Source organism: Xiphophorus couchianus, chromosome 18, assembly GCF_001444195.1.
Source record: "Xiphophorus couchianus chromosome 18, X_couchianus-1.0, whole genome shotgun sequence".
Lineage (NCBI taxonomy): Eukaryota > Metazoa > Chordata > Actinopteri > Cyprinodontiformes > Poeciliidae > Xiphophorus > Xiphophorus couchianus.
In genome coordinates, this window is record NC_040245.1 from 1348694 (window position 1) to 1362585 (window position 13892).

Consider the following 13892-nt stretch of genomic DNA (forward strand, 5'->3'; position numbering starts at 1 on the left):
TATATCTGTCCTAATTCATACTTTTCTTGGTCTTTTTGTCCATTAATTATTTCCCCTTTTGGATTTTGTTCTCCACATTGTTACCTTCCTAAAATAAAGGCCTACCTTTGTTTGTTTTTTTTACAAAAAGATTTTTTGTTTTTTGCTGCCATAATTACCATTATTTTAGGAACCTGACGATATACAGTATCTCGTCTTTGCTCTCAGAAAACTATTTGACAGATGAAGTTTTGGGGGCGTGGTCTATTAGGACAAATCAGGAAGAGGGCTCTGATTGGCTGGAATAACCTATCGCCCCGCCCCATTCAAGTGACGAATGTGAAAGTAACAACAAAAAGTTGAAAAACAAAAAATAAAGTAGAAGGCGAGAAACAGCCCGGAGGGAACCGGAGGAGCGGGGAGGCCCAGAGGACCAGGCCGGTGTGAGAGCGTCCCTCAGCGGGGAGCGGCATGAGGCGGCCCGCTCAGGGCGGATCATGGCCGCAGTGATTCGGGATGGATCCTGGTGGGGCGTCGCGGCGAAGCAGCCGGTCCGCGGAGACCTGGAGGGGGCACATCATCCAGCAGCTGAAGCACCGGGACCGGATCCAGAGCGCCATGTTCCAGGACCTGATCCGGTTCTGTAAGAACCTCGGAGAACAGCTGGGTCCAGTCTGCGCCGAACTCCATTTAAAAAAAGGCCGATTTAACGGCGCACTCGAGCGACTCGTTTTTTTTTTACCTTAAATCTAACGTTATTTCTACAGAGTCTGGTTCCGTTGCAGAACCAGACCTGCAGCAGTTGAAATAATTCAGAACCGAACCGAATCTCAAACAGAAAGTTCCACTATTTTGCCGACATTTGGTACAGGAAGTGGTCCAAAACCCAAACCACAGGCTGGTCCACTTCCTCTAACGAGTGACTCATGAGTGACAGATAATCTGCAGCTGGTTCATCATCTGCTCTGAGCCAGCTGCGCACACAGAGGTTGACCTGGAGGAAATGGGTCTGAAAAGGACCGGGTTCTGAATGGAGTTCGGTGCAGGCGGTGACAGGTGTTCCTGCAGTTTTCTATCGGTGAAACTACTTTGAGTTAAAACTGGTCAAGTTCTGACCCAAGTCTGGTATCTTTTCAGACACTGGGCTGCTGGAGAAAACCAGTATGACCAAAAGGCTCCTCAGCAGGTAACTCACCTGAGCTCTGCCTGTCGCTCAGTGTGCAGGTGTTTCAGTGCCTGACGGTGTGTTTGGTTTCTCCATCCAGACCTCCCGCTGAGGCCTGCGCCCGTTCCTCTCTGCAGCAACTGAAGAAGACGACAGGCGAGGTGAGAAATGCTCCTCAGCTCACCTGCAGATAAACAGGAAATGCGTCATTATTTATCTAAGATAAACAAAATCAAACGATCCTGCCGAGTTTGACAGCTGAAGTTCGGCCCAAACCAGGATCAGAGGAAACTTGTGAATCTGAAGGCCGTCCATCATTCTGACGGATTCAAATTCCCAGACCAGACCAGGTGATGGAGACGTTTTAAATGTTATGGTCTGAATACAGAGCGGACTGAAGCCGCCTGCAGAGTCTTCCCAACTTCTGGTCACTTCAGTTAGTAAAATGTTCCCTGATTTCCAAACTTTGGCTTAAGTGTCGTTTGTAATTCCAGTTTCCATTGTGGCAGCAGAGACTTTTGCTTAAACACAAACAGGAGAAGAGTTCAGGTCCATGTGGACCAAGGATGGACGTTTGAGTTCAGGCCAGCAGGTGAACTGTTCATAATTTAAACTGAGGATCAGCTCCAAGTCATACAGCAAGACAATAACTTTCTGTTCAGTTTGAGGTTTCCTCTCTGAAGTACTTACAGGAACACCTGAATGGATCATTTCCTGAATTTAACTCCATGTTTTAGTTCATCTGCTGCAGCAGAACAACCTGCAGGAGGAAATGAGGGATTTATTTAGCCTGCAGTTTTACTGATGGGAGCTGAACTCAGACTGTTGGTGTCGTTGCAGCTGGCCTACAAGGTGTTGGAGCTGCAGCAGCAGATTAAAATCAAAGAGCATGTCCAGCAGGAACTACAAACCAGGTGAGTCCCTCACACACACACACTCACACACACACACACTCACACACACACACACACACACACCCACAGACACACACACACACCTGAGCCCGCCTGTTCTGATGGTGCAGCTGCTGCTGGTTCACCTCAACAACCACTTCAACCATCAACCTTTAATCTAATTTTACTTTAGCTTGGTGCTAATTCTAATAAGCTGATGCAGTTTTTCCTCTTAAACATTTAGCAAACACTCATAATACAAAATCTTGATCTGATAGAACCTGAAATGAACATTTTAGACTCTTAGCTCGCTTATTGTTGTCGTCTTTGTTCTTCCTAATGAGAAAAGTGCTGCTGTTTTGTAAATGTGACTGGATGTGGAAAAACCATGAACAAGTCGACTCAAAGTGTGGATTCTAAGCTGACATACTGTAAGTATTTTATTTTAGGTGTTAAGGTGCAGGTAGTCAGCGCGGGGCGCAGCGCTGTTCACGTCCTGTTGCGTTCATCGCAGCCGCAGGTCGGACTGACCTGGATCTGCGTGCCGGTGCCATGCTACGCATCATAATACTTTTTTAAAAACGCAAAAGTTCTGCAACTCAGTCTGAGAAACTGAAAAATATTCCTGCAGACATGGATTCCTCCAATCACATAAATCGTCCTGCCATTTTCTTTCCACTGTGACCTTCAGCTTTTCTTTGAGGGACCCAGTCTTAAAACATTTATTCACCATCATTTTTGAACACCATCCTTTGGTATTCTAACTACGTGTTGCATTTTGAGCTCATGTCAGGTCAAATAAACGAAGGTTTACATGCAGTACCTCGCCGACCACTAGGGGGCGACCACAGGCAAGAGAAAGATTGCTCTAAAGGTTTATAGTAGATGTTTTGGAGGGGGAGCCGTGTCATTGTTTCTTCCATCTTCATCCTCGATAATGGGTGACAACAGGAGGCTCTCAGGGTTTGTCCAGTTCAGTCCGTCTTAATCCAACTCCAGTCCGTTTTCCTAGAACGTCCTGTTGGTTTGGGGAGGAGTGCATGTGTAGTCAAACCAAAAATCAAACTCTGGTCCTGCAAACCTCGTCTGGGTTCGGTTGGACTGAACTCTGGTTCGGTTTGAATGTGAACGCTGAGCGGAGCAGAGACCTCTCCAAAAGCAGGAAGTGGATTATAGTACAGGGCATTCTGGGTAAACACAACCAAAGCTAATGTGCTAGCCTGGTGCTAGCAGCAGAAATGGCTCCTGGTCTTCAGCCAAAGACTAAAGAGAAATCCTCCAACACTAAAATGTGACGCCTCCATCTTGTTTCCATCTGGTGAAGAAGGAAGTTGCTCTCAGCGTCTTCAGAGGTTTTTGTCGTTTCCTTCAGTGGTTCTTGGTGCAGCGCTCCCACAGGCCAGGAGGGGAACAGGTTGGTTTGACTCAGAGCAGAGAGGAAGAGAACCACAGCAGTTAGAGAAGTTCTGGTTCCAGTAGAACCGAGTCTACTGGACCATGAGGAGGAAATCAGCCTAAAGACGCTTCTCCTCCTCCTCTGTTCTCAGACTACAGAAGGAGGGCGGTCGGCTAGCAGAGTCGTCCGAAGCTAAACGGGCTCTGAGGGATGAGGTGGAGCAGGTCAGACAGAAGAACAAGACGCTGAAGGCGGCGTATGATGCGCTGCTGCAGCGTCAGAGGGAGGCGGAGTCCAAACTCAGGGAAGAGAAGGAGAAAGAGGAGCGCGTCCTGGAGGACATGATGCATCAGAAGAAGCAGGCCGCCGCCCGCATGAACCACCGCAACGAACGCCGCTCCAGGTGGGAAATGCTCCCGCGCTACACCTGCTGCAGCAAGAAAAGGCATTAAGAGATTTTTTAAATGATTGTTTCCATCAGAGCTCGACAGGCAACCATGGAGAAGCAGCTGCAGACAGCTGCCAGGTCAAAGGTCATCGTCAAGAGGTGAGAGCTTCACTAAACGATAAATGAGGTTTAGAGGTTTTAACGGGATGAACATCACCTCAGAGCGTTGTCTTCCAGTTCGTCCAGCGCTCCGACTTCCAGGTCCACGTCTCTGAAGCCGGAGGATCAGGACAAGTCCGGCGGCCGAGGAGCGACTCGCCTCTTCAGGTCGACCCGTTTCAGTTTTCACATCGCAGGCTGTGTCAGAATGACTAACAGCAGTAATTCAGTCCAGACTGAGAGAAAACACGTTTTTAATGTCTTCATTCAGTGTTTTATAGGAAAACTGTAAAATTTAGAGGGAAACTGAGTCAAATATGCTTGAAAAGTCACATTTTTAATCAAACTTTAGGAGTATTGAAATTCTTTAAAGATGTTAGAAAACAGATTTGTTTATTTTTATTTTAAGGTTAAATTTTTCATATATTTCTGCTTCTTTGCATCTGATTCTGTAAATTCTCACTGAACCAAACCTCTGCTGCCTTCCTGATCTGGAGACTTTAGCAACAAGCTAACGCTAGCCCTGCTCCTCAGGTCGGCGTCGGCCTCCTCGCCGAGGTTCTTCTCCTCCATCAGAGAGATGTTTGAGTGAGTTTTTCGGGTTTGGGTTGTTCGCCGTTTGGTTGATGTGTCTCTGATGGATAGTGTTTGACCTCAGCAGGAAGAGAAGGGGTCACTCGGTCCACAGCCTGGAGGAGGATCTGCTGTTTCCCGTCGGAATCTGTTTATCAGCCAGAGTTCCTGTCAGACCGCTGCAAGTCCTGGTAAAACTCCAGTTCCCATGATGCATTTCTGTCCTAACTTGCTGACCATGTTGGTTTCCATCCCTGAACACTTTTTCCTGACTTTACTGTCAGCCTGAACATTTTCTGTAGATGTTTCCAGTTGAGTTCAGCACCAAACCCTAATTTCTGTATCAGATTATTTTATTTTTAATCTCATAATCTCTTCTGACAGACTAAATTTACACACATGGGGCTGCAGGTAGTTGGCAGGACGACCTCATCAATTGGTCAAAAACTAAAATGTAAAGCATTCGAGGTTAAGTTCCCAACTAGCTCATCAAAGTTGTTAGCACCATTCAGATCGTGAGAAATGAAGGAGCCGTCAGTCAGCAGACAGCTTAAGCTGTAGCGTCTTCTTAAGGTTGGACATTTAATAAATAAACAGAATCGTCTCTTAAAATGAGTGAAATCTGACCTCATAGTCATCAACTCATTTTATTAACATCGTCCTTAAGTGGAGTATGAACTGCTCTGAACTCAGGGGTGAACAGTAAAACACAAATATTATTGTTTTTACAGTAAAATCTCAAACTCTTTCATCTCATGAATCACTGAAAGAAAAATTAAAGCCAAAAACAATTTTTCCAATTTAGAAAAATCCTTTATTGTCCTGCAGACATTGATATGGATCAGGTTCAAATGGCATCATTACGTCTGATATTTAATAAATGTAAGACCTGAACTTCCTTAGTTAAAACTGATTAAATCGTTTGTTTTAACATCTAGTTAAAGGAAGAAGAATCTGAATCTGACATTTGTCGCCATCTGGTGGTGAAAGGAAGAACTGCAGGAACCAATGATATTTTCTAACCAATATTTAACCAGTAGTTTCCTCTGACTGGACCTCGTTGAGTCTCTGATTGAACCTCATTGAGTCTCTGACTGGACCTCGTTGGGTCTCTGACTGGACCTCGTTGGGTCTCTCTGATTGGACCTCGTTGAGTCTCTGATTGGACCTCGTTGGGTCTCTCTGATTGGACCTCGTTGGGTCTCTGACTGGACCTCGTTGGGTCTCTCTGACTGGACCTCATTGGGTCTCTGACTGGACCTCGTTGGGTCTCTCTGATTGAACCTCATTGAGTCTCTGACTGGACCTCGTTGGGTCTCTCTGATTGGACCTCGTTGGGTCTCTCTGACTGGACCTCGTTGGGTCTCTGATTGGACCTCGTTGGGTCTCTCTGACTGGACCTCGTTGGGTCTCTGATTGGACCTCGTTGGGTCTCTGATTGGACCTCGTTGGGTCTCTCTGATTGGACCTCGTTGGGTCTCTGATTGGACCTCGTTGGGTCTCTCTGACTGGACCTCGTTGAGTCTCTAACTGGACCTCGTTGAGTCTCTGATTGGACCTCGTTGGGTCTCTCTGATTGGACCTCGTTGAGTCTCTGATTGGACCTCGTTGGGTCTCTCTGATTGGACCTCGTTGGGTCTCTCTGATTGGACCTCGTTGGGTCTCTCTGATTGGACCTCGTTGAGTCTCTAACTGGACCTCGTTGGGTCTCTCTGACTGGACCTCGTTGGGTCTCTCTGATTGGACCTCGTTGGGTCTCTCTGATTGGACCTCGTTGAGTCTCTAACTGGACCTCGTTGGGTCTCTCTGACTGGACCTCGTTGAGTCTCTAACTGGACCTCGTTGAGTCTCTGACTGGACCTCGTTGAGTCTCTGACTGGACCTCGTTGAGTCTCTGACCTGTCCCGTCTCTGCGGTCGGTAATTAGATGCAGCCGCTCTTTAACATCCTCTGAGCGATTCTGCGCCCCATAAAGAGCTCCTCTATCCTGAGCCGTTACCCAGCATGCCCCTCTTCGACCACATGCTGACTGGTGGATGTTGCCATAGTAACAGTTGCGTCCTCCATAGGAAGCCCATGAGCAAGGCATCAACGCGGTGCGGTTCAGCTTCGGCTCAGACCTGCTGGCCACCGGCGGGACAGACCGGGTCATCAAGCTGTGGGACGTCCGGGCAGGTAAGGTGGCGCCGGTTGGGTCAGTTGACCGACCCGGGTCTGTTTCCTGTGGTTGTGACCTTGCTGATGATGTCACCAGGCTCGCTGACCCACAGAGCCACGCTGGACGGCAGCACGGAGGGAATCACCTGCGTGGAGTTCGACCACATGGTGAGCGGACATCTCAGCCGGACCTCACCTGGCGCCACCGGAACGCCGCTGACGCCTGTTTGTGTCCGCAGGGCCGCAGGATCCTGGCGGCGTCGCACAACAAGTCCGCCCTGCTGTGGCGCCTGGATGACTCCGCCCCCAAGGTAACCTACCCAAACAAAACCCACCGCAGTGGCATGGTAAGGATGGAAATCCAAATGTTGTGTTTGTGGGTCAGGTGACTCTGACGGGTCACAGCAGGAAGGTGACGGCGGCCAGGTTCACCTGCGTCCCCCACCAGGTGGTGACAGGAAGCACCGACCGGACCGTCCGGCTCTGGGACCTGAACATAGCCGCCTGTGAGTGTCCGTCTGTTCTCTCCTCTGATTGGCCGATCTGCAGGTGTGTTTAAAGCGGACGCTGTGTCTGCAGGTGTCCAGCAGGGGGAGGTGGCGTCGTTCTGCAGCGACTTGGTCTGTTCTGACAGCAGCATCATCAGCGGACATTTTGACTGCAAGATCAGAGTCTGGGACAGCAGGTTCCTCTTCCTCATCTTCATATTTCCTATTAGCCATTTTCAACATGGCCGCCGTTCTGAGTCTTTTAAACCTATTATTGTCATAAAATGTTACAGATTTTCATGGAAGAACTTTATGTCGCATCACGTGTTTTTGACTTTGTTCATCCGTTTCATGCAACTTTTTGAGTTCAATCGTCAACTGGAAGGAGATGAAGATGAGACAAACGGAGCGAGAGAGACGGCCATCTTAATAGTTAGCATTAGCTTCTGCTAATTTCTTTCTGTGTGTAGCAGTTTAGCGTTAGCTCCCACAAATGTTTCTTATACTTGACTGTTTAGTGTTAAAATTTTAGTTTAGTGGTTTAGCATTAGCTTAGCTAAATGATCTGATCCGGTTTTGGTTCTGTTTCGGTTTCAGTTCTGGCTCAGTTCTGACTCAGTTCTGGTCCAGGTCTGTTTCGGTTCTGACCCGGTTCTGCTCTTCAGGACGGTGAGCTGCGTTCAGGAGCTTCCCTCTCAGGGCAGAGTCACCTCTCTGGACCTGAGCTCCGACCGGCGCCAGCTGCTCAGCTGTTGCCGTGACGACTGCCTCCAGCTACTGGACCTGCGCTGGACCAACGACCGGATGTGCTTTAGGTAGAGCCGGCCCGGTTCTGCTCTCAGGTTCTGTTGGGCCGGCTTCCCATTGGTGATGCAGGCTGTTTCTGTTTCAGAGCCGACGGCTTCAAATGCGGCGGCGACAGCACCAAGGCGGTCATCAGGTGAGTCTGGCGCCAGCCATCGGACCGGTACCCGACCTGGGCCTGAAACGGTACCAGAGTATCACCAGGCTCTAGTTAGACGGAACCAGAACCGCCAGAGAGCAAGTTCTGATCGCAGTTTGTGTTTAACAGCATATGGTCTGATTTTTCTGCTGTTTCCATGACAACAGCAGCAGCAGCTCCAGTTAGCTGAACCCAGTGAAGGTCCAGCTCCATGCTGGTTCTGCTGGTTCTAACCGTCATGTTTGGCCTCCGCAGCCCAGACGGATGCTACCTGGCGGCCGGGTCCGCTGACGGAGCCGTTTACATCTGGAACGTCTCCACCGGGGGCCTGGAGACCCGCCTCCCCGACCGGCACAGGTGATCAGCTCACTCATGATGTCATCAGGTCGGGTTCTGCTCGCTACCTGGTCCAGATACGTTTTATCTGAACACAGGAGAGTCAGATAAAACCATTTAAAAAAGAGTCAAAGTGTCCGTGACGGTTTCCATGGAGAATTCAGAGCAAAGCTGATGCTTCACGCAAAATAAATAGATGCAAATATTTCATTAGCTAAACATTTAGCTTGAAGGTAAATGTTCCTCAAGCTAAATCTTTAGTTTGCTAACTAAATTAACTGGGAAGCTAAAGACTTTGCTTGCTAACTGAGTGTTTAGGTGGGAAGCTAAATGTTTATCTTCAGGTTCAGTGTCATCAGTTTCCTTTTCGTCGTCCATCCTCCTGCAGCTCGTCCGTCACCGCCGTGTCCTGGTCTCTCTCCGGAGAACACTTCGTCAGCGTGGACAGGAGCCGGCGGGCCGTCCTCTGGAGTGACATCTGAACCGGCCAATCAGACGAGACTTCCTGTGGAGACACATTTGAACCAGCCAATCCAGCAGCAGTTCACGGCGTGACGATGGATTGGGTCTGAGAAATGACTCGGGGAAGGTTTACGGGTTTTTAGCCTCGTGTTGATGAGCGGAAAAAGGGAAGTTTGGACTTTTTAAATATTTTCTAACAGACCTTTGCTGCAGTAACAGATTTAACAAGGGAACGTTGATTTTTTAATTAACTTTCAGCTTTTTAAACATGAAAACCGTTAAACTTTGAGATGTAGAACAAACTCCCAGGATGGAAAATACCAGCAGGTTTTATTGACATTTGAGAGAATGTGTTGATTGGTGCTTCGTCAGAAGCCAGGCGGACATCAGGAGCGTTCACTGGACAGGTGTTCACACCTGACACAGGTAAAACTCACCCAGCTGTTTAAACTTGAAGTCTCTGAAAGTCAGAGATGTGTGGAAATCTGGCAGAAGAATGTTTCGTCTTCTGCAGCACTTTACGGACAGAACGTTCCCAAGAACTAAAAGTTCTCCCAGACTGAACTGGTTCTTTAGTGTAAGGGATAAAAACGGCAGAGCATCAACCAGCGTCCAGACTTCAGGGTTTCGGAGCAAACAGTCGCAGTTTGTTCTGATTGGTGCTGAAGAATCTGATTAACAGCCAGAGCTGCAGGCGGGTACCATGTGTTTCTCCTGAGATCGGACCGGGTTACGACACGGTCAGGACGGACTCACCAGCTGGAGCTGATGGATTTCATCTGACATGACAGACGATGGGGAGAAATTTCTGATTAATGCTGACCGACAATTATGACTCCAAAAACCCGATAAACATCAGATAAGCCCTGTTCACACGGATCTGTCGTTTTTAGCTGCCAACTGTCCCAGACTTTGACTGCAATTTGTATTCACGAACACTAGATGGCGCTGCTCTCCTTAAGTAAGTAGAAAGCAACGAAGCTCTGAGTCTCAGAATGAGTCCTGCAGTCAGACAGTCACAGTTTCTTTTATAAAAGATAAGAGACTCTAAATCTACCAAACAATCTGTGGCTTTAAAGTGTGATGACGAGATCAAAGCTCCTGACATGCAGATGAGAACAATTTATCTCAGCTGTTTTAATCACGTTTAATTATGAATAAGAAAAATTTGTTTCAGAAAATGCAGATTTGTATCTAATTAGTTAATTAGTAGTTAATTAATTGTTTTTGCATAGTGAAAGCAGCTTGAAGTTACAGTTTTACCGCCTTCTTCACCACTGGAAGACTTAAGGAAAAGAAACATTGTGTTGATTAAATCCGTCATGAAAATAACAGATTAAATCCTGTTAATGTGAAAATAACAGATTAAATCCTGTTTATATGGATGCGACTCCAATGTTGGGGAAATAATAAATACTGCAGGATGACGTCAGAAGTAACGGCGCTGACCCGTCTCCGGTTCTGTGCTCAGCTCCCACGCACGCGTAACACAAACAAACATGGCGCCATTCGCTGCTGCCATGTCCTCTGTGGCAGCGCTACAGCGCCACCCAGTGGCCAGGCAGACATGTTACACCATATACGGCGTCCTGTAAGTTCCATTTTACGGCGTTCGTCTCGTGTTTACTGCGTCTAAATTCAGCCGATAATCTTTAACTTACTGGAATCCAACAGGAGCCTGCAGCGCCCCCTGCTGCTGGTTTTTAAAATACAACCCCTGGCAAAAAGTATGGACTCACCAGTCTTGGATGAGCACTCATTCAGACATTTCATGCTGTAAAACAAACTCAGATCAAAAACATGATACAATATTAAGGTCGTTCCAAAGTGCAACTTGTTGGCCTTCAGGAACACTCAAAGAAATGAAGAGAAACTATTGTGGGAGTCAGTGAATGATACTTTAATTGACCAAGCACAGGGAAATAAATATGGAATCACTCAGGTCTGAGGAAAAAAGTATGGAATCATGAAAAACGCATAAACAAAAGACCATTCAACATACATCACTAGTATTTAGTTGCACCACCTTTGGCTTTTATAACAGCTTTCAGTCTGTGAGGCATGGACTTGATGAGTGACAAACAGTATTCTGCATCAATTTGGTGCCAACTCTCTTTGATAGCAGTTGCCAGATCAGCTTTGCTGGTTGGACCCTTCTTGTGGACCATTTTTTTCAATCTCCACCACAGGTTTTCAATTGGGTTGAGATCTGGACTATTTGCAGGCCATGACATCGACTGAATGTGTCTTTCATCAAGGAATGCCTTCACTGTTTTTGCCCGATGGCACGATGCATTGTCATCTTGGAAAATTATTTCATCATCACCAAACATCTGTTCAATTGAAGGGATGAGAAAACTGTCCAAAATGTCAATGTAAACTTGTGCATTGATAGAAGAATTAACCACAGTCATCTCCCCAGTGCCTTTGCCTGACATGCAGCCCCATATCATCAAGGACTGTGGAAATTTGGTCGTTTCCTTCAGGCAGGCCTCTTCATAAATCTCACTGGAACGGCACCAAACAAAAGTTCCAGCATCATCACCTTGTCCAATGCAGATTCTTGACTCATCACTGAAGACAACTTTCATCCAGTCATCCACAGTCCATGATTGCCTCTCCTTAGCCCATTGGAGTCTCGTTCTTTTATGTTTAGGTGTCAATGCTGGTTTTCGTTTAGCTTTCCTGTATTGAAATCCCATCTCCTTTAGGCGATTTCTTACGGTTCGGTCACATACATTGACTCCAACTTCCTCCCATTTATGCTTCATCTGTTTAGTTGTACTTTTTCGGTTTTCAAGACAAATGGCCTTAAGTTGTTTGTCTTGACGCTTTGATGTCTTTCTTGGTCTACCAGTACGCCTGGCTTTGACAACCATTCCATGCTGTTTGTATTTGGTCCATATCTTGGATACAGCTGACTGTGAACAGCCCACATCTTTAGCAACCATGCGTGAAGGGTTACCTTCCTCAAGAAGTTTCACAATCCTCTCTTTTGTTTCAAGGGACATTTCTCTTGTTGGAGCCATGGTTCTCACCACTCCACTTCGTCCAGCAGCCCTCCAAGGTGTCATGACTGCAGGTGTTTTGAACTGCACACTAACGGGCACATCTAATCTGGGGCAGGTGTCCATTTAGGGAAAGGAAATAGACTGGGTGTGTCCTTTTTTTTCTACCTCCAATTTGAGTGATTCCACACTTTTTTCCTCAGACCTGAGTGATTCCATATTTATTTCCCTGTGCTTGGTCAATTAAAGTATCATTCACTGACTCCCACAATAGTTTCTCTTCATTTCTTTGAGTGTTCCTGAAGGCCAACAAGTTGCACTTTGGAACGACCTTAATATTGTATCATGTTTTTGATCTGAGTTTGTTTTACAGCATGAAATGTCTGAATGAGTGCTCATCCAAGACTGGTGAGTCCATACTTTTTGCCAGGGGTTGTATACTAAATAGCTTTTTCTTTAAAATAATTTTGAGTTGTGCAGTTGCGGCCTCCCGCCAGCAGAGGGCGCTGCTCCAAAGCTTTCAGCTTCCCCTGGTGGCTGAAATCGGTTCTGCTGGTTGTTTTACTCTGAATCGTACCAGAACCTCCGGATCGGAGCAGAACTGGACCTGGGTTGGGTTTCATGAAGCTTCCACTCAAAGCTGATTGGTTCTGCAGGTGCTGGTTCTGGGTTTGGCTCAGATCCAAATACCAACCTTGGCTTGGATCGGGTCAGTTCTACAGAACCAGGTCTCGACTAAGAAGGAGAACTTAAGAGTTATGAAGTCAACCCAGTTCTGTTCTGGAACCAGTTTGTGTTCGGTTTCATCATTTGTGTTTGTTAAACTGGATCAGAACCGGCTGTGGAGATCAGAACTGGTTCTTCATCCGGTCTGAACTCTCAAGTTCTCAGATTAAACGCCTCAGGTTCTGGTTCTGGTTCTGGTTCTGTCCAGCCTGCTGATGGTTCTGTTCTTATGATGTTTGGTTGAAAAGGGAAGATGATGTAAAATATTTGTATTTTTGCTGCTCTGCCTTTTGTTTGGTTCTGTTGGACCTTCTGGGTTTAAAGGGAACATTTGGATCATCTGGTTTTATCCTTCATTTATTTATACAGCGTATTAACTGGGACTGTATGGCAAGCCGTTTTCTACTTAATGAGTCCTGAAAGTTGAAAGTTTCTTTGAAATAAACCAATAAATCCTGAATTTAACCCAGATTGTTTCTGCTGATCTGGTTCTTCTTTCCGCTCTCCATGCGCAGTTTAAAACATTTAACCGCCTCATCTGGGTCCAAACCCACCGTGTTTGATAAAACGCGTTCTGTACCTGATGGATCCATCTCAAAGTAACCCAAACCGACAGAAGCAGCAGATAACGGCGCCGTTCGGGTCCAGGAGCCGCATGTTTACTACAAAGAAGCTTTTTCTGCCAAGACATGAACAAATCTTCCTCTTCATTAATCTGTAAATCCATCTTGTTATGGTGTAAAACACGAGTGTAACTGTGGTGCAAGATGGTGGGGAGGAAGAGGAGCGGGTCGTGGGGATGAAGAGGAAGAGGAGCGGGTCGTGGGGATGAAGAGGAAGAGGAGCGGGTCGTGGGGAGGAAGAGGAAGAGGAGCGGGTCGTGGGGAGGAAGAGGAGCGGGGAGGAAGAGGAGCGGGGAGGAAGAGGAGCGGGGAGGAAGAGGAGCGGGGAGGAAGAGGAACGGGTCGTGGGGCTCCTCTTCCTGGAAAACTTTTTCTTTTCTAGTGTTAAGAATGAGGCCAAAACTTACATTTGGACGCCAGTCAGTCTTAATCTATAAATTAGATATACGTCCTGATCAGGTTTGTCAGATTAATATTAACTTTTGAAAATAATATTTTAGCAGGTGTTAAACGTACTACAAAACATAAACATGTTGAAACATCTAATTAATCTATATAATGTCTTTCACTTGGAACTGCAATTCAGTAATATTTTT

General features: G+C 46.7%; 1 protein-coding gene across 2 annotated transcripts; it reads left to right on the forward strand.

The window, feature by feature from the left end:
* The first annotated feature begins 173 nt into the window (after window positions 1-173).
* Window positions 174-10322, forward strand: atg16l2 (ATG16 autophagy related 16-like 2 (S. cerevisiae)). Of its 2 annotated transcripts, none has more exons than XM_028045268.1 (18): window positions 174-622; window positions 1117-1165; window positions 1245-1305; window positions 1985-2058; window positions 3585-3836; window positions 3915-3980; window positions 4059-4148; window positions 4515-4568; window positions 4639-4744; window positions 6623-6728; window positions 6808-6878; window positions 6950-7021; window positions 7096-7216; window positions 7290-7395; window positions 7864-8013; window positions 8091-8138; window positions 8397-8498; window positions 8866-10322. In XM_028045268.1, the coding sequence occupies exons 1-18, from the start codon at window positions 496-498 to the stop codon at window positions 8957-8959; spliced, it is 1749 nt and encodes a 582-aa protein (XP_027901069.1). In that variant the 5' UTR covers window positions 174-495; the 3' UTR covers window positions 8960-10322. The 2 variants fall into 2 exon arrangements, with proteins under 2 accessions (XP_027901069.1, XP_027901070.1); XM_028045269.1 differs by having other exon boundaries at window positions 4642-4744.
* Window positions 10323-13892: the final 3570 nt, after the last annotated feature.